This window comes from Neofelis nebulosa, chromosome 1 (genome assembly GCF_028018385.1).
Source record: "Neofelis nebulosa isolate mNeoNeb1 chromosome 1, mNeoNeb1.pri, whole genome shotgun sequence".
Classification (NCBI taxonomy): Eukaryota; Metazoa; Chordata; class Mammalia; order Carnivora; family Felidae; genus Neofelis; species Neofelis nebulosa.
This window is the reverse complement of record NC_080782.1, coordinates 158,035,019-158,055,703: the sequence shown is the minus strand read 5'-3', so window position 1 is coordinate 158,055,703 and position 20,685 is coordinate 158,035,019. Positions and strand designations below refer to the sequence as shown.

General features: G+C 49.8%; 1 protein-coding gene across 1 annotated transcript; it reads right to left on the bottom strand.

Moving 5' to 3' along the window:
* Window positions 1–3,194: 3,194 nt before the first annotated feature.
* On the bottom strand, window positions 3,195–5,707 carry LOC131518782 (serine/threonine-protein kinase MARK2-like). The gene is made up of 2 exons (XM_058741187.1): window positions 4,352–5,707; window positions 3,195–4,315 (listed from the first exon to the last, which is right to left on the bottom strand). The coding sequence occupies exon 2, from the start codon at window positions 4,211–4,213 to the stop codon at window positions 3,209–3,211; it is 1,005 nt and encodes a 334-aa protein (XP_058597170.1). The 5' UTR covers window positions 4,214–4,315; window positions 4,352–5,707; the 3' UTR covers window positions 3,195–3,208.
* Window positions 5,708–20,685: the final 14,978 nt, after the last annotated feature.

Sequence of the window (20,685 nt, the reverse complement as noted above, 5' to 3'; positions counted from 1 at the left end):
CGGTGATGTCTATTCACATCCCAGGCTACTGTTGCCAACTGCAGGCCACCGGGTCCTCCCCCCTCAAGGCCTTTGCACAGGCAGTTCTCCCTGAAACTGTATCTGCTCATTGTGTGTGGCACCCACTAGAGTGTGAGCTCCAGGAGGGCTGAGACCTGGGCCAGGGTGTTTACTCCCGTGTACCCAGCACTGAGGACGGGATTTGTCACAACCCACTTAACCTGACAATAATACCAGAGGTCAGGAGTTTCCAGATGAGGAAACTGAGGCAGGATAGGAGCTCCTCTGATGAGGACCCCAAGCAGAAACGCAGCGGGCTCCCCAGCTCTGAGCCAGAATCAGTACCCCAGGGCCCCACCGGGAGGCTGTGGGCACCTCCTCGGCCCTTCCCCGACCCATGTTCCCAGTGCACCTGGGACCGATCAGCTCAGGGAAGGGGCCACATCTATTCCTGCCACCTGCCTGTGCCGGAGCTGTCTGCACGCTCAGAAACCATCAGCTTCCCATTAGGCAGATCGATAGCTTCCACTGGTTTCCAATTTGTGTTTCCAGAAATTCATCTCCCAGCCACCTTTTTAATTAACCCCCCTCCACCACACCTGGGGCACAGATACATCACCCGCCCTGGGCCGCCTCTGCAGACCACAGACCACGAGGCTCCGCGAGCCACAGGGGAGCTGCAGGTGTGTTTAAAGCTGACCAGCTGCTTCCCGGTCACCGCAGGAGCTGACCCTGCTGGATGGATGCCATCCACTCTGTCCCCTGCTCCTCGCTGAACCCCTGTGGAAGGGGCTGGGTCCTCCCTCACAGAAAGAAAGCAGGTGATGAGAGGCCAAGGCAGTGTCCTGAGGTCCCCCAGCTGGCAAGAGCTAGGACAAGTGCACCTTTGAGGCAGGCAATTGGCAAAGCGCTCCCCAGATGCCGCAGGACAATGGGGTCTGGCTGGCAGGTGAGCAGGAGGGGCCAGCAGCTGTAGGTTCAGGGCAAGGAAAGGTGGAGGGAGTGTGATCCCCAGGAGCCTCTGCTTTCCCACACCTGGGGTCTCCTGGGTATTCTGCACTGCTCACCTGTCTACCCCTCCGGGGCCTACTGCTGCATCCCTGGTGCCTGGCACATAGTAGGTGCTCAGTAATGGCCGCCAAATGAGCAGTAAATACTTGCCGCACTTTGCCCTGGGCAGTGTTCCCAGAGCTTCTCTAAATGACCTTATTTCAATTTCACAGCTGTCCTCGAGGCGGGCATCACTAGCGTATGCATTTTATAGGTGGGAAGACTGAGGCCCCGAGAGGTTAAGTGACTTCCCCAAGGTCACACGGCGAGTCAGTGGTAGAGCTGCGATCTGAACCTGACTCTGGAACTGCACTCCACGCTCCCTTACCTATTCCCGGTGGCCTCAGCCCTGAAGGGCAGGAACTGGGTCCTGTGCCCCATGGAACCTCCACCATATATACCATCATGTAAACGTGTTTGTTGAGTGAATAAATGAGTGAATTATGCACTCCTTGTCCTTTAAAACACAGTACAGTCAACCAGTCTGCTGGCACAAATCTGGAGTGTTTCTGGTCGGGGATGAAGGGGAGAGAGGAGTGAATCTCCTGGGGCACCCAGAGGTGACAAGCCTCTCAGTAGTTACAACTCGGGGGCCATTACTAGGGACCTCTCTGATCTCACCCCACCTCCTTCCTCACCAGTCTGTTATATTGGGGTTCTCTGTCATGTATACAGAGGGCACAGAGCCATGATTTGGTTTTATGTGGTGTCTTAAGACTTTCCAGTGAGATAAGTGGATTACTGTTGACCCAACATCTGGGCAAAAAGAGCCTGCTATGCGTGGTCATCCAAGTCAGCTTCTGGAGGTGGACAAAGTGAGACATGAAAGGAAGGGGGCCATGATGGACCCTGCACCTGTGGCCAGTGAGAGCAGGTGAGTCCGGAACCAGGGCAGAAGGGAGGAGGGGGACAGCAGGGGGGAGGGTGGGGTAGGGAGAGCTGGGACATCCACCGGCTGAGGTCTGGTCCCCAGTGGGTACACAGGAAAGAGAGGGTGATATCCAGAGTGTTTGCACCCAGCTCATTCCTTCCCCACCAGGTGGGCAGTCCCTGGAAGGGGACCCGGGGCTCCCGCTGCCCACACCCCATTGTGACCCATCCCCTGGACTCCCGCTGCCCACACCCCATTGTGACCCACCCCAGGGGCTCCTGCTGCCCACACCCCATTGTGACCCATCCCCTGGACTCCCGCTGCCCACACCCCATTGTGACCCACCCCCCGGGCTCCCGTTGCCCACACACCATTGTGACCCATCCCCTGGACCCCCGCTGCCCATACCCCATTGTGACCCACCCCCGGGGCCCCCGCTGCCCACATGCCATTATGACAAATAAAGACAAATCTACTTCATCCTAACCCCCGCAACATATATGCTGGCAATCATCCTCCACGCTTATGGCCTGCCCAGATCCATCTAAAGGGCCTCATGGCTGAGGTTTCATTAAACGGCAAGAAATGGCGTTTTCCTGGCAACAGCTAGCCCCTCAATGTCCTGGAAGCTTGAGTCCTAGAGTAAGTCTGGCTCTCTCCCTAACCCCCTCCCAACCTGAGGGTATATAATGAGCTACCCGTCACGCCAGTGCAGCTCTCCCTGCCCATGGACCTGTCCCCGTGCTTTAATAAAATCACCTTTTTGCACCAAAGACTTCATGAATTCTTCCTTGGCCATCGGCTCCAGACCCACGAACCCCCCATCACTCCAAAACTTCACCACCTCCACCTTGTGCTTCCTACAACTCCACATCCAGCAGGTCACTATCCCACCGACACTCCTCCAGCCTGTGAAGCTGTTCTGGATCTGGTCCCACCCGTCACCCTGGCCAATCTCCTGTGCCATGTCCCCGGGCTTCCTGGAGCTCAGCATCGTTCCCTGCACTTAAAACGCAGGGACGGGGCTCCTGGGTGGGCCTCAGTGGCTCAAGCATCCCACTCTTGGTCTTGCTCAGGTCGCCATCTCACAGTTTTGTGAGCTGGAGCCCCGCGTCGGGCTCCGAGCTGACAGCACAGAGTAGACTTGGGATTCTCTCTCTGTCCCTCCCCCACTCACACTGTCCCTTCTTTTTCAAAACAAACATTTAAGTTCCTTTAAAGTTAAAAAACAAAATAAAATAAAGGCACGGACACGTGGCTCTCATGGCTCTCATTTATTTACATTTTTTAGGGTTGTATTTTGTTATTTTTTTTAAATACATTTTTTAATTTATTGAGAGGTTTGAGAACCTGATTTTTTGGCTCTAGGGACATCCTCCCTGGCTGCCTGTATTCACTGCTGGTGTCGGAGTTTGTGGCTGGCGAGTTGAATCTGGGCCCGCTAATCGTGGTCCCTATGCTGGTCCCTTCGGAGGTCAGACTACTCCGCTCTGAGGACAGGCCTGTGCTGGAACAGGTTGCGAGGGAGCTCCAGCAGCGGACTGTGGTTGGTGTGTTGATCGTGGGCTGGATAGTTGTCAACGTGTACCACATGTTTTCACTCTCCAGGGACATGAAAACCAGAGCACTGTGCTCCCTGTTTTCGATATTTCGTTCCGCGTCCCAGAAGACTTCCCCCTCAAACGGCTCCAACCCGGTGGCCAAGCAGTACCAAACCACCCCCAGGTTCCAAGCGCTTGCAGAAGGGGTGTCCTCCCTTTGCTGCAGGAAGAGTCGCGGGGCAGAATAAGGGGGGCTGTCCCAGAAAGTGTGGAGTTTGTAGCCAGCAAACTGGATGCTCAGTCCAACCCCCGTGCGTTTTACCTTCAGCTTCTTGCCAAAAAGCAGTGTCTCCAGCTTCAGATACCCGCCTATCATACCTTGTTGGTGGCAGTACTCCACCACCGATAACAGCCGGCAGAATGTGTCTGGAACCTCCTCCGTCACTTGGCCATGGTGTGTAAAATCGTCACGCAGGTTGTCTCTGCTTACGTATTCTGAAAGGAGAACCAACGTTTCCTTGGTGTTGATCACCTCAAGTGACTTGACAACACTTGGGTGACTTGAGGTCTTCATATTCTGGGCTTCACGACAAAGTCCCTGGAGGCCAGCGGGGTCCTTCTGGGTTTTCTTGATGAACGTCACATCAGACTGCTTCCTGGGGGGGACGCTGCCCTCACTGGTGATCTCGGGGATCTCGTAAATACAGAAGTCCTCCTCACCAGCGGTAATGGCCTTACGCCCCTGAAGCATGGTGACCTACTAACTATACTAACGCTAAATAATGCTAATTACACGGACTATGCTAACCAACAATAACAACCTACAAAATTTGCAAATACTAACAATACTATGCTTATGAACTATACTAACAACGTGAACTATACTAACAATATGAACTATACTAACAATATGAACTATACTAACTGTACTAAAACGCTAACACACAAAAAAAAACAAATGAAAAACACACACGCGCACACACACACTCACACACACACTCACACACACACACACACAAAGAAAATGAAGGGAGGAAATGAAGAAAAGTTGAGAAAAAGAAAAACTAAAAAAGGAGAAAAAAAAGAAAAAAGTAAAAACAGAAAAAGGCAAAAAAAAGTTGGGAGAGAAAAGGAGTAGAGAAAAAAGAAAAATGAAAATAAAAAAATAAACAAAATGAAAAAAAGAGAATCGAAATCAAACTAGCTAGGGTCAAAGGCCGACAGGTCACCAAGGCTTCCTGGGCTGTAAAGACCAAACACCCAGCCGAGCCAGGGTCTTATATAGACAGGTCTTGCCATGACTTCACCATGGGGCTTTGTGAGGGCACAGCAAGAAATGGGCCAATTATGCAATCATGGCTGGGGATGTCTGAGACCACAGTGGTTTCCTCACTTTTTACTCCTAAAACCCCTTTACTCAATAAAAAAAAAAAAGACCCCCAATGGGCTTTTTGTTTGTTTGTGTGGGCTTTTCAAGATTGATATTTACTTTGTTAGAAATCAAAATCTATAAGATGGTTCAGTGGCCTTTTCACTTCAAGTTTAGAAAACTGTAATTTTGGCTTGTATAGACCTCGTAATGTCTACACTTAAAATACTCAGTTCCTGGTCTCAAAATGGTGCTACAACGTATAAGGAAACGTTGTGTTGTGTAAAACACGATAAGGCTCATTATTAACATCTATAAAGCTCAGAGGAACATTGCTATTCATCATATTTTCACTGATAAGGTTGTGAGGAGATTTCTCATCAGAAACCTTGGAGGCTAGAAGGCATGGGTTGATGTGTTGAAAGCATTGAAGGAAAAAAGCTGTCAACCAAGAATCCTACATTTGGGAAAACTGTCCTTCAAAAATGAGGAAGAAATGAAGACATTCCCAGATCAACCAAAGCTGAAAGCCTTGCCCTGATGACTAGACCGGCCCTGCAGTGAAGGGGGTCCTTCAGGTTGAGATGAAAGGGCACTGAACAAGTAACTCGAAGCCTTCTGAAGAAATAATCTCCGGTAAAAGTAAGCAGACAGACAATTATGAACGCTAGTACTGTTATGACTTTGGTCTGTAGCTCTACTTTTGGTTCTCTATGTTAAGAGACTGATATATTTAAAAACCTAATTATTCATCTATGCTTTTGGACACAAGATGCATAAAGATGTAATTTTGTGACATTAACAACTGAAAGAAGGTGGGGTCAGGGCTGTAAAGTAGCTGAGTTTTCATGTGTTATTGAGGTTAAGCTGGTATAAATTGACATTACAATGTTGTAACTTTACGATGTTAAAAGCAATCCCACGGTAACCACACACAACCACAACCACACACACACACACACACACACACACACACGCCACAGAACATACACAAAAGGAAATGAGAAGGGAATTAAAATGTTTCACTACAAAATAAATCAACTAAATGCAAAAGAAGATAGTCATGCAGAAAATTTGAGACCGAAAGCAATTAAGGCATATAGAAAACAAAGAGCAAACCACAGAAGGAATTCCTTCCTTATCAGTGATGACTTTAAATGTAAGCAGATTAAACAGATTAGTGAAATGGATAAAAACATAGGATCCAACTATGTGTTACCTACAAGGGACTCAGATCCAAAGACACAAAAAAGTTGAACATGAAAGGAAGGAAAAAGATAATCCATGCAAATAGTAACCAAAAGAAAGGGTGGAGTGGCTGTAATAATACCAGACAAAACAGACGTTAAATCAGAAAATGTTACAAGAGACAAAGAAGGACATTTTATATGAATTAAGAGGTTCAGTACAGCAAGAAGAAAAAATGATAAACATTTACACACATAATGAGAGGCCATTATCGACAGAACTGAAGGGAAAAATAGTTCTATAATAATCATTGGAGCCTTCAATATCCCACTGTTGATAATGGACAGAACAACCAGACAGAAGGTAAGTAAGGACACAGAGGATTTGAAGAACACGATAGCCCAGCCAGATCTAACAGACGGGCACGGGACCCCACCCAACAATAACGGCACGAGGGACCTTCTCTGAGACAGACTTTGCATTAGGTCACGAGTTAAGTCTCAGTAGATTTTACAAGATAGCTATCACACAAAGTATCTTTTCCAACCACAAGAAGATGAAGTCAGAAATCGGTAACAGAAGGAAGAGTGGAAAATTTAAAAAGCTGTGAAAACTGAAAACACACTCTCAAAGAACCAATGTGTCCAAGAAGAAATCACAGTGGAATGCGAAAATACGTAGAGGTGAAGGGAAATGAAACACGACGCGTCAAAACTCCTGGAAAACAACAAAGCAGTGGTGAGGGGGAAATTTATAGCTGTAAACGCTCACAGTAAACATCAAGACAGATCTTAAATCAACACCATAGACGTGCAACTTAAGAAACTAGAAAAAGCCAAAGGTAGCAAAGGGAAGGAAATAATAAAGATTAGAGCAGAGATACATGAAACAGAGGGTCTTTCTACTCCTTACAGACGTAGAAAGGGTTAGAGTGCTATCAACAAGTGTATTCCAGCTCATTGGAGAATCCAGATACAATGGACAAATCTCTAGACCTAGGAAACCTACCAAGACTAAATCACAAAGAAAGAGAAAATCGGAAGAGATCCGTACATAACTAGGGAGGAGATTGAGGCTGTAATCGAAGACCACCTGACAAAAAAAAGCCCCGGATCTGACAGCCTCACTGGTGAGTTCTACCAAACATTGGAAGAATTGACACCAATCTTCTCAAACTCTTCCAAAAACTTCAGGAGAAAGAACACTTCCTAACTAATTCTATCAGGCCGGCATTGCTTTGATGCACCCTAAATATCTCTGGGCCACCTTCCAGACAGTCACCAGAGGAGTTTTCTAAAATATCCAGCCACATGAGTTATTTTCTCAGCGACAAAAGAGACCTTTCTCTTGTCTGTGGAAAGAGAGGACCAGTAGTGTCTCCAGAATCAGGCTGAACATCTATGGACCTCTTCTGAGAGCCTCCGTCCACAACGGATGGGCCACACCACAGACTGGACACAGCTGAAGCGGGGCAGGGGGTGGGGTGGGGAGGGGAAAATTCACGGAGGTAACCTGGGCTTCAACTGGTCTGTCAGCTGCTTTGACTGCTTTGGGCATCTTTGAATACAACAAGCCATGTCCTCGTTGGACGCTGGGAAAGGACAATCTATCTGCACATCCAGCCCTATGGGCTGGAGTCTCCCAAACGAGGCCATCGTTTGTTTTTGGCAACTCTGCTCCACCACAATATTCATCAGACTCCTGAGAAAGACGACCAATGAAGGGATCCATAAATGGTAAGACCATCTTGCACTTAGCTGTGTTTTGGAAAAGGGAGATATTAGGCAACTGGGCCTTTAAGGTTTTGCTTGCACCCTGTTTGTGGAATGGTACGTGTGTCTATGTATGTTGTAAATGTGAGATAGTTTCTCTACCTCCGGGTGGTGGTTGTGAAAATTAATTTGTAAAAGTGCTCTACTTAGCTGGTTTGAAGGCAAGTGCTTGTAAGAACTGGGTGTTCTAGGGGCGCCTGGGTGGCTCGGTCGGTTAAGCGTCTGACTTCAGCTCAGGTCATGATCTTGTGGTCTGTGGGTTCGTGCCCCACGTAGGGCTCTGTGCTGAGGTTTCAGAGCCTGGAGCCTGCTTGAGATTCTGTGTCTCCCTCTCTCTCTAATCCTCCCCCATTCACGCTCTGTCTCTCTCTGTCTCTCTCTTTCTCTCTCTCAAAAGTAAATAAACATTAAAACAATTAAAAGAAAACAAAGAACTGGGCGTTCTAAAACTCAGAAAGATAGAAACTAACCCCAGGTGTCTTTCAAGTTCAAGTGATCTTGGATAATATTTGGTATGAAAGCTAATGTAACATTGTTCGTTTAGTTCAAATGGACATAAGTCTTTAGAATTGCCAACAATAAATATGATAGTTTCACTCTGCTTGTGTTTACTGTAAGTCAGACCAGCTGTTGGCGTTGTGACTGTCACAAAATGTGATGGAAAAGAAAAAGACGTTAGAGCCCTGTCCAATGGCTTCTGAAGCCTTATGGCAAGCGAAGGACAGACAGACAGATGTAAATAATTTTAATAAATGTAATTAAGGCTACTTGAAAAAATAAGGGAAACAATTCTGTATTTAATGAAAGTGAGACTGGTTATTCAAAGAGGGAAAACTTGGGGTACCTGGGTGGCTCAGTCTGTTGAGCATCCCACTCCTGACCTCTGCGTAAGTCATAATCCCAGAGTTGTGGGATTGAGCCCCGTGTCAGGCTCCAAGTGGAGCCTGCTTGAGATTCTCTCTCTGTGTCTCTCTGTGTCTCTCTCTCCCCCCCTCCCCCGCTTGTGCTCTCTCTCTCTCAAACAAAATTTAAAAAAAAAATAAAGAGGGGAAAACGTAGGACAAAATCTGAAGGAATGCGAAAGGGAAAATTGCAGAAGGTTTGCGAGAAGGGAATCTTTCGAAAAAAATGCTATGCATGGTCGGGACCGAGATTCTGGAGGTTCGCATGTAAGAAACAAGTTTATGAGGGCAGCGATCGACCCCCGGGGAAGAGAAGGGGGAGGCAGAGAATGATGTCAGGCAGAAGTTGAGCAGTGACACTTCAACGGAAGCCTTAGCCGACTCTCTGAGCAGTCTCGAAAGTTGGACTGCCCTTCGGAAGCATCCAAACGTAGGTGAAAGGGGCTGGCTCTTCGTTAGCGTCTTTGGACGTGACCACCTGGGCAGCGCGCAATGCCCTTGGCAAGGCCGCTGTGTACAGTCACGGCGATCCCTGATGATGTCTGAGCGTCGAAGGCTGTAGGCAGCATTGCTATGGCTGGGAGACCTTGGTTCCTGCCAGAGATTCTGGTCAGCACATCCCAACACCCGTCACAAGAACTCAGACCCATGCAGTGCCCTGGATGTCCTTGTCCAAATAAGTATGTATCAACGTGGGAGGTGACATGGAGGAAGAGAAGAAGGGACTGCATATCTTTTTAAAAATTCATCTTGTTGCAATGAATGAGTTTTAGTATCCAAAGTACTGCGGTATAAGACTGGAATTTGGGTTTTCTCACTGTTAATGTGACAGAGGCTTCTTAGATGATGGGTCAAAATTATCAACAGAGGTTTTTCTTTACCTTTAATCTGCCTAGAAAAACAAAGTTTCTATGTCTTGTCTTTGTTAGGTCTTTGCTTACTTAAGGAAGTTCAATCTGCTCAGGGTTAAGAGAGCTAAGGTTTGCTCACAGCTCCATTTACCTTGCTGTCTGCATTTACCTTGAGAATCTCTTCTTGCCATCCTGGCTAAATAAGTATCCCATTTTGTAACAATCTGTAATCCTATTTAGGCACGTGTTTTGAAACCTTCTGGTATTTCACCAACTTGCAAAAACCCAGCTTGTGAATGGAAGTCTTTTTGATGAATTAGGCTGATTCCCTGGTGTGTCAAATGACATGGGAGGCATCATCAAATAAGCGATGAGGAACCTTCTTAGGGTTTGTTGTATGGGTGATTGCTCTAAGTGTCCTAGAGATTTTATAAGATTCCTAAGGTTTTGATATGTCCTGGTATAGCGTCATCGCTTGTAATACGAACTACTGAAGTATCGTGTGTCACAGAATCTCCTTGCCAGCTGCACTGCATTGACAAATACAGCTCTCTGATCCCTTCAGGATCATAAAGCTAAGCTTAGTAAGAATTCCCAGAACTAATGGGGAAACTGCTTTCAAACAGACACTTGTGTAAACATTGCTGGTCCTCTAATGTTTGCTCTTCTAAATTTAAGTCTGCCTATGACATTTGGTAGACGTTTGGTAAATAAGTTCCTCATAAACAGATAGGAAACATTTATCCCTTTCTCCCTACCTGGTACCACCAGAATTCAAAACTCTCAGGGAGTATTCTCGTATTTTCACGGCAGTGTATTTATTTGCAGAAGTTCGATACGAATCCGTTCTCCTTGCAACAGGATGCCACTGGAAACATTGGTCATGTAGCCAAGGCTTTGACTGGAATGTCATAGTTGAGGGAGTTATGCCTAGACTCAGCTACAATCAGAGAGCTTTAAGGAACTAATTAAGGTTGACTTTGCCGAGCCAATGAAGCCCCTTGGAAAACTTGCCTCGTACCTTGCGTACAAAGTTTCCAGCAGCCTTACCAGGTGAATAAGGAAGGTTGTCACTTCCTGGCAGGTGCAGGAACCTCAGGGTATTTGGGGGATCTCGAGAAGAGAGGGAGCCACCCACATCTATAGGTATGGCAGGCAAAGGCTGGTGGCCAGTATTTGGCTTGGCTTCTTGAGCCTGACAAGGCTGTTAAAAGTTCAATCTGACATTCCTTACGAAAAGTTCCAGCGAAGCAGATTGAAAAAACCAAACACCTATATGACCAATCACCGTTGTGATGGCGCTTGTGTAAACAGGCCCAGCTTCAACTGGACAATTTTACAAACAAATGTGTCCTAATTTGGCGATCTTTGGTGGAGATGAGGGTGGTTTCAGAGAGAGAGATTGTTCCAGTAACACACCTGTGAAAATGTAAGATCATAGTTCCGATGAACCGTCTTTGAGAGTTCGTTGGTTGTCTATACACCTGGGCTGGGTCCTGAATTCTTCTGGTTTCCTTGAATGTCTGACCCTGACTCTCCAAACTAAGGTTTCCAGTTTTCTCCCACTGTGTTGACTAGAAGCACTGAGAACGAAAACTGCTTTTCCCTGAAGCCCCACAAACCGAAGCCAGACCACCCGAGGTACACGTGACAGAAAAGTGGCCCGGTGATCTAAGGGCCACTCAGAAAGATCACCAGAGACACACGGATAGCTGAACAAGCTGATGGCAGCCTTCCCGACTGGACAAGCTGCCATCAGATCATCCAGACGTGGACGTGTTCACGGATGGGGACAGTTTCACAGGTCAAAGACAAGGAAGAGCTGGGTGCAGTGGTGACCCATCAGCTATCGTCCGCTGCGGAAGGCGCCACAAAGTGGACCGACTGCCCAAGGGAACCATGCTGGCAGCCCGTCAAAGACTCCAAGACCCTCTGGAAGAGCTTTAGTGCCAAAGATAGACTTAACTACATATCAACCCCAACGTCCCTTGGAGGACCAAAGAGGAGTTAAGTAAGGAGTGGGGGTTTGGACACCGTGCTGGCATTGACACCGGCTGGAAATAGAATGAATCCTTACCCTAGAGCATCTGATGAAAGAAATAATTAGCCACATTCTTCGAAGCACCCTTTATGGGAAAGATGCCACTCTCCAGTGGATCCAGAAGAATACTGCGGGCTCCGATTTCAGCGAAATGCTACAAAAGGCAACGCTTGTGCTAAAAACAATCCTAAGACTGGGTGCCCACAAGTTCTCAAGGGTATACAACTGAGAGGCCCCAAACCTGGGGAAGACCGGCAGGCAGCCTTTCCCGGAATGCAAAGAACAACGGGAAATTCTCGGGGTTTGCTTGTATCTGCAGACACCTTTATCAACGGGGTTGAGGTTCCTCCCTGCTGTTCAGAGAAGGCCTCAGGAGTTGTCAAAATGCTTTTAAGCGAGACCATTTCTAGGTTTGGACTGCCGCTAATAATTCAGAGTGACAATGGAGTGACAACCACAGCGTCCAAGGCCTTGGGCATTCAGTGGAAATCACACGCTTCCTGGAGACACCGAGAGAGTGGAAAAAGGGAAAAAAATGAACTTTGGCAAAGCTCTGCCAAGAAACCCACTTCACTTGGGAACAACCCGTGCCATCTGCCCTGCTTTGGGAAAAAGTGGTCCCTAGAAGAGGGCTTGGTTTAAGCCCCTGTGGAATGTTATATGGAAGACTTTCTATGTCCTTTTCGTGACCTAGGAGTTGCTGGCGGGGCTGCCACCAGCGATTTGGATACTATCAGGTACATCCAGTGCCTGAGTTTGCTTCCGGCAGGCTGATGTACCTCTCAGATGTGTCTTCACGCTGCCTGAATCCCTTAGTGACATCCAAAGGTGTCACTAAAGATGTCAGTAAAGACCTGAAGAGCGGGAGCCCAGAGGACCAGCTCCAGCCTCACTGGACAGGTCAGACCCTGCGAGGTGCTGTTGACCCCCCACTCCTCCTAAACTACAGGGAACTGAGCCGTGGATTCACACTTGAATGACAAGAATCCACAGGTTCCCTACACCCTGTCAGCAGGGAGGAGGTCGAAAGGGACCCGGCTCAGACCAGTGAGCCTCTGCCGGACCTGAACCTCCGACTCGGGGTAACTGGTCCAAGGGAATCAAGCCATGAGTACAACATACTACCTGTTGTTCTCTAGTACCCCTAAAACCCTAGACACAACATGGTCCAGGAACTATTGACCAAAGTACAAAAATCCCGGTAATGCAGAACATTCCTTTCCACCCCAAAGTTTCCACTTGTCTAACCCCAGTCTTCACCCCACCTCAGCAGGAAGTAACGGCCGCGGCCGGGTCGTGGTCCCAATACCCACAAGAATGAGGACGGATCAAAAGACCCTGGGGACTGAAAAGGGTAACCAAAGGGTTAGCAGCCACAACTTTGTACCCTGACCTTTTTCCTTTGACACTAAGTACCCCTGACTCTCCTCCTCTAGGGAGGTGGATGTGAGGCTCGCCCTCCTGCCTCTGGAATAAACTCTTGCTTTGCTTTATACTCCATGTCTCAGTGATGGTCTTTATGCACATCAGGCAGATGAACTTGGGTTCACTACACACGGCAGGCACTCAGTAAAGACCGCTGAACCCACGTGGACTCTGACGCTTGGAGAGTTAAGTGTCTGGTCCGTGGTGACACAGGGTAGGACGAGGAGAAGGCTTTGATTTCAGAACTGTAGTGCCTCTACTCCCATCCACAGTGCTAAGAAGTTTCTGTTCTCCTCCCAAGACCACCTGTTCAGCCCTCGGCACAGCACCTCTGTGGCCCCAGCCCCTGTCCCTGCTTTGGAGCCAGCTCCCCATTCCGACCTGGAGGTGACAGACAGCTCAGCCCTGTTTACCCAGCTCCACCAACATCCCAGCTTCATCTGCCAACCTTGGCAATTTTCATACCACCTCGCACACAAAATAAATTGCACGCTCCCATTTTGGGTTTGGGGGGAGAAAAGGCCCAGTCAGTTAATTACAAAGGCTGCCTCACCTTGGCACGGAATGGTGGGAGATGTTCACAGGAAAACGGATTAATTTGGACTCATTGCTTTCCCTTCCACGTCCTTGTGCCAATTAAGACAACACTTGTAATCAAGCCCACCTTCTTCAGAAGCAGCCCCCACACTCCCCAAACAAGCAGTCCTCAGGTTTCACTGGCTGGCTGCTCAGGGTCCCGAGAAGCTTGCTGGGACCTTTGGAAAATGCCAGTCAGGGTTTTAGGATTCTTCTGCCAGGGGTGGGGTGTGGGGGGACCTACAGGAACTGCTTGGTTCAGTGTTTCTGAGCTCACACTGGTGAGCTGGGCACAGCCGAATACTGGACGCTGGCCTGCTTGGACAGAGGCTGGGTGTCCAGGTTGCCTGCTGGAATCACGCGGGAAGGGGGCAAAATTCAGAGTCTCGGGCCCCGCCCCCCGACCCTACCGAGTCAGACACGTCAAGGACAGGGCCTGGAAATCTGTACCTTCCACAGGCACCAAGGACAGGACCTGGAAAGGCTTTGGGTGGGAAGTCTCAGATCTGCATTTGAAAGCCGTGTTATCTAGGGAAGCTGTTCAGCATTTCTCTACCCCAGTCTCCCAGAGCTCAAACACTGGGGTGCACCATAACCCTCTTGAATGGGTGGGGTTGGTTGTACAGGTGCGGTGAGGCCCCGACCCATGGCGGACACTCATTACGTGGTACTGATTCCTATCAGTGAACATGACTGAGTTCGTTTCAAGGGGTTGATGAGAAGCAAAAGTGATGCTTTGGTGCTGCGGAAAGTCCTTGTGCCTTAACTACGGCATCAGCACTGGCCCCGGGCCCTCCACGCAGCTAATCATTCCTTCAGACTCCAAACTCTGCATCACTCTTCTTGTCCCACCTCCCCCCACCACCCCCACCCCGAACCCCCTGAAACCAGTAAATCATTATCATTAGAAGGTTCAAAGTTGGGAGCCTCCACAGGCTCCTTCGGAATGGAGTGAAAACCAGACACACACCCCCCGGGAACAAGGGAGCCAAGTCCTAGGTCTGCAACATGGTCAAAACCGAGTCGTTCCGTTTGTGGAAAATGAATACATCTGACTTTGCACCTGTCTCGCCCAGGGGAAAAGTAGCGCGCGCGCCATCGCAAACGGGCGTCTCCCGACAAAACCCGTTCCCTGTTGCTCAGGGAGGCTCAGACTGCCAGAAAGGCTGCGGCCTTCAAAACCTGTTTCATGTGGTTTGTCCATTTTTGGGGTGTTTCAGCTGTCCCATTCTGTTGGAAGCCTGGGTTTGAACATCAAATGGGTTTTGTTTCTCCAGCAAATTTCAGGGAACGCCAGGGGATCCTGGAACTGGATCCCACATTACAAGCAGATGCTCCCTTCACACCTGAATCTCCTCCCCATGACCCCAGAAAGTGTGGGTCACCCCTCTGCTCTCTGAATACAAAAACGGGGAGGGGGTTGGAGCTCTTTTGAGAGATAAGAAAATGACCCGTGTTTCTCTTGATGTCAATATTGCCGTGGCCAATGAACTTGCAGTGCAGGGGTAACACTAGGAATGTCTAACCAGATGGGCCCTTTAGCCCCTGTTGTGACCAGAGGGCTGTGGCAATGGAGGAAAGGCTGGGGGAGCCGTCCTAGCTGGCCAGCAGCCTTGCAACGGCCTCCCACTCTGTCCAGGCTGTTGCAAGCATGGATTCAGAACATGTACCCAGATGATGGAGCTGGAATTTGCGGGAAGCTAACTTCCTGCCAGTGTGAAATGTCTCAGGCAGTGATGAGCCCCCATCCCCGGAAAGGTGCAAGCAGGAGCTGATCCTCTAGCAGGGATGTAACAGGAGATGCTCAACTACACGGTGCGCTCTGCCTCTTCCATGTGGTACAGATCTCACGACCACGTGCTGGGAGTGAGAAGCCCACTTCGTGGACTCACAGACCCTTCTCCCTTCTGGGAGTGCATTTCCACAGAAATGCCGTGCACAGACCTGCGGCACCTCCCTGCATTGTCCCCGTGGTCCTGGGTGGCTACCACCCACGCCAGGCCTGGCACACACTGCCTCAGTGAGGGGACCGGGCCATGCCTCACTCAGTCCGTTACATAACTGGCCGCTTCTGAAAAGGCGCTGTACCGAGTCACAAGGGTTAGCAAACTAGTTCAAGGTAATTTATGACTCTGGGATGCTCGGATTTCTAAATTCAACAGACCTCTACAAACTGCAAAAGCTTCAAGCTCTCTCCCCAAGGGAGACTGCCCGGCCCAGCCCGGGGCAATGGTGCTGACGCCAGATTGGCAGGACGAGCTGGCACACTAGCAGGCCTGGCTGGCTTAACTCACTATGAGCCCCAGGGAGGCACTCCTGGAGGCCTCCTGAAGACGGCTCCCCTCCCCCCCCGCCCCCGCACCGCCGCCATTCTTCCCTCCCTTGTCTCTGGTATGCATGAGAAGGTGATGAAGATTTTTCTCGTGTGCTGTGATGGCACCGAAACCACAGCGCATTCGGGGTTGCTACATCCTAGTTGGCTTGTTTCTCTTTTTTAATGCTAATAATACTGATTTTGGGTACAGTGGATCTCAGGCAAGGGAAACTACAGTAAACGAAAGCTGACTCTAGTCAAACGTGGCTAATGTTTCTTTTTTCCTCGGGGGTGGCAGGCAGGTTCAGGGACAAAGCTCTTCTGCACTCCGTGAGGGGTCCCATGGCAGACCCATCCCAGAGTCCTGGACCAGTCACCAGGAGGGAGAGCTAGGGCCTGGTTGGGGTCCAAAGGGACCATGCAGTCTCATGGTAAAGAGTGTGGAGTCTGGAACCAGACCGCCTGGGATCAAATCACAGCTCACTCCATCAGTGACCTGCTGAGTGACCCCAGGCAAGCCTCATAAGGGCTCTGAGCCTCAGCTTCCACATCTATAAGATGAGTGTAAAAACAGTGTCTCCTCACAGGGTGGTGAGGACCCCACGGAATGCTCAGACCGGGCCCTGGCACATCACAAATGCTGCAGAAGTGAGTTGTCATCCACATCATCAGAGGCCATGACTCTGCATCACTCAGACCAAGGGTGGAGCCTTCCCGGCAAGGATTTGACTCTGTTCCAGGTTTGAGGGTGCTGGGGTACTGCTCCCAGGGCTCTCCCTCCCCTTACTGGGCAAGGAGCCGGTGGGGAGTGAGAGGCAGGAGTTAAAGCTCAGCTGCTTCATCATCAAAAGGACAGCAGGAGGGATGAGGCAGGAGTGAGAAGCAGAGGTGGCAGGAGGTTTTCAGGCCCCCAGGAACAATGTGCTCAAATGGCTTTCATACCAGCTCAGGGGAGCCCATGAGATGGAAATGGAAAGGCAGGCTGTCCTGTCTGATCTCTCCACCCCAGGGTCCTGGGTCCCAACCCACCAGCCCTACTGTGCACAGCCAGACACCAAGAGGAAGGAACACAGAACCCGCCTTCAGAGAATCGGAGACAGACTCCACGTTGGGTCACCCAACACGGTCGTTGTGTGGCCATTACAAACTCAACCCTCCTCTGTGCTCCTGTTTCCTCATCCTCACAAAAACATCCATGGATGGGGCGCCTGGGTCCGTCGGTTAAGCGTCTGACTCTTGCTGTCAGCCCAGGTCACGATCTCACAGTCAGGGGACCGAGCCCCACATCGGGCTCTGCGCCGACAGCATGGAGCCTGCTTAGGATTTTCTCTGTCCTTGCCCCTTCCCCACTCTCTCTCTCCTTCTCAAAAAACGATAAATAAAGAAACATAGAAAAAAAAATCCATACATGGCTACACAGGGCCTCCTGGGGCACCTGTACGTATTAGGGATCGCAATGGTAAAAAGAGGGAGAGGGGAGAACACGCGGACAGCAGGCATGAATGACTGCAGGTGTGCTACAAATGATCAGAGATCTGAAGAGCTCAATACTTAGGAGTTTTAAAAAGGCTTCTTGACATGTGACTGGAGAAAGGCCGCCCAGTTAGTAAACGGTGCTGGGACATTGTAACCAATTCCAGACACATTAAAAATCTATATTTGAAAGAGAGAAGTTGAAGAGGGGGATATTCTGGGGGAATACCTTTCCAGACTTGGCGTTGGGAACAATTTCTTTAACAAGGTGTTAAAAGCCCAGTAAACATAAAAAAATAATCGATAGGTTTGACTGCAGTAAAATGTAAATTTCCTTTCACCAAATGATGGGTGAAAAGACAAATCACTAAAAGCAGAAGACCTCTGGCATATGTACAACTAGCAAAGGATCAGTATCCAGAATACATAAAGAAGTCCTACAAATCCACAGGAAGAAGAGAGGCAGTGAGCAAAAAGACCACAGCAGGCATGTCGTAGAGGAGGAAACGGAGTGCACAGATGAACACGGGAAAAGCTGCCCGATGTCACGAGGATGCAGGGAAGTGCAAGGTAAGGTCCCCGTGAGAGATTTCACATCCATCAGGCTCACAGTGAGGAAGACATGTGACATCTGACAGCACCGAGGGTCTGAGAGGATGTAGATCAGCTGGCACCCACGGTTGATGAGCGTGAAACCTGGTCTGGCCACACTGAAAACCACTTTGGCCTTTTCTTGTTAGGTTGACCAGTCCCATAGCTTAGAACCCTGCAAATCCACTCCCAGGAGTCACACAAGGCACACCCAAGAAGAGTTCGTCGCAGCACTGTTAGCAAGAGGAGGGGGAGAAAGGAAATGACCCAGATACTCATTGACAGAGCAGTGCAAAAAGAAATTGTAGCACAGTCACACAATTTCTTTCCACACTGGTGACAGCAAACTCCAGCTACACAGCAGCACAGCTCAAGCGTAGAGACAGGGAAATGTTGAGTACAAAAATGCAAATTTTAGAGATCTACATACAGAGAGCAAGTTTTTAGAGCTTGAGAACAAAGAAGCAATCTAATGTTTAGGCTTATTCCGTCGGCCTGTGAGCAAGAGAATGGCAAACAAACAAACACCAAATTGCAGAGAGGGGTGACCTCCAGGCAAGGAGAAGATGGAAGTGACTGGGAATGTTCTAGTTCTGGAGTTGAGCTGTGGGCCCACGGATGTTCATTGTCCCACCATCCTTCATAATGCACGAAACACACGAAGTATTAAAACAGAACAGAGGCAAAGGAGAAAAGCAAGAAGAGAAACATGGTGTGGGTCCAGACACATCCAGTATGATTTCCTTGTCACACACATAGTTGACTGTTTTCACGTGGTGTCACGGGGGGTACCAAGAGTTCCATCGAGAGGCCAGAGCGGGAAGTGAAAGGAAAGGCAATTGGACGAGGGCATTCTTCCCTCCGGGCCTCAGTTTCTCCATATACAAAATAAGGGGGTGTACCAGGAATGGCAAATGGCTGGCGTGCATAACCCAGGTCTCCCCTTCCTCACCCGCTGCGGACACTACTCATGGATTGCAGCACTGTTTCACATGGAGCACAGACACGCAGCATTGGGCTCCACAGCTGGGCCCTGCAGGCTGTCAGGGGTGCCAGTCTGAGAGGGCACACTAAGTGATACCTACGTGCTGATCTGGAGAGAGTCCCTCCAGCTGTGGCCTGGAAGGTTCTGAAGCCTCACCAGCAGGCACTAGCTAGTCTGAGAGGCAGGGGCCCTAGGGAGGAGCCGACTGGCTTTGGAACTGACCCTAGCTGGACCCTGGCAGTGTGCAGCCTCAGCTTCTACACTGCCCATGCCTGTGGCGTCCGGTCCGCCGCAGGGGGGCCCCCTGCCCCCCATCATCTGACCAGAGCCCGTGCTCCCATCCGTCGGGTGGGCAGGCTCATGTCTATGCTCTGCGGGTGAGCTCTGCTGGACCTGAAAACGGCAAGATGGGCAGAGGGCCAGGCAGGGGCTCAGCATCACCCTCCAGCCCAGAGAGCCGTGGAAGTGGCCCCGTTGTGCCAGATTCAACCAGCTCTCTGAGGCAGGAGGATGGCATTCCTTTCACCACCGCCTAGGCCTGCCTGGGCCTGCAGGCCTTTGCTCCTGTGCTCCCCTCCATACCTGCCCCCCCTGCCCCCGCCTGTCCCCTCTTCCTCCCCTTATGGTCCCAGCTCACAAGACTCCTCCTTGCTTGTGCTATTCCATCTACCTCCCACCCCCACCCCCCCCAGTGAGCGTTGACGTCCCTTCCTCTAGACAACCACCACACAGAGGTCAGCTTTTCCGAGGAGAGCTTGTGTGCTGGGTCTGGTCCAGTTTCTGTGGGTGTCTGTCCCCTCCAGTATGGGGAGCCCAGCAGGGTCCACCTCACAACCCGCATGAAAATAATACCATCAAACAGCCACAATTCCTTGGAATCAATGGGCTTCTCCGAGAACTGTCCACCTACTGCCTAAGCCGCACAGCCAGTGAGGTTGGCAGTCGGGGAATGGTACCTCCCTCCCTATTCCAACAGCGAGAAACTCAAGGGCCACAGAGGGGGGTGACTTCTCCAGCATCACTGCCCACCCTCCAACCTTCTGGGAGGCTGAGAAGCTTTTCTGTCATGGCCCATCAGGGCCCTCAAACCCCAGGAAACACCTCATTTCCCCAGAGCAGGGGCCTGCTGAGTGACCACAGCCCCTAATCATGGAGCATCTGGTTTCCTCCGTGTCCCTGCAGATTCCTTTAATAACAAGATCATGTGGAGAGACATCATACCCAGGGACGTGATGCTTCAGTGATTTGTCTCTCTTTCATTTTGTTCACCTGATACACGTTTTAAATGACTACTGGGCTGTGTACACAGGAAGCCTTGATTCACTAGAAAGAACCGTGGTGGGTTTTCTTAGAAGACAAAGTCAGGCATTTAAGGCATCCAGACGTGTCCAATGAGCAGAGTGGAGACAAAGATGTCTCTCCCGCTGCTGTGTCCGGGAACACAGCTGCCCACACACGCCCACCACACCCTCGGATCAGAGCCTGCCACTGATATCCATGGTGTGAAAGGGCTTGGAACCCACTGTCATCTTTATCACCATCCCTTGACCCCAAGAAGCAAACACCATGAGCTTGCAAAGGCATTCCAACAGGAATGCTCACTTGTGTTCCCAGGAATACACACAGACGCCAGATATTTACTTCTGGTTCCAACTTCTCCTGGGTTCATCCTCTTTTAAGTCCTGGAAACTCTGGGCACCACTTCTTGCCCTACAATCCCTCCATCAGATCCCCCC

Excerpts from the sequence above, each read along its gene's own strand:
- LOC131518782 (XM_058741187.1), bottom strand. The coding sequence starts at position 4,213 with ATGCTTCAGGGGCGTAAGGCCATTACCGCTGGTGAGGAGGACTTCTGT.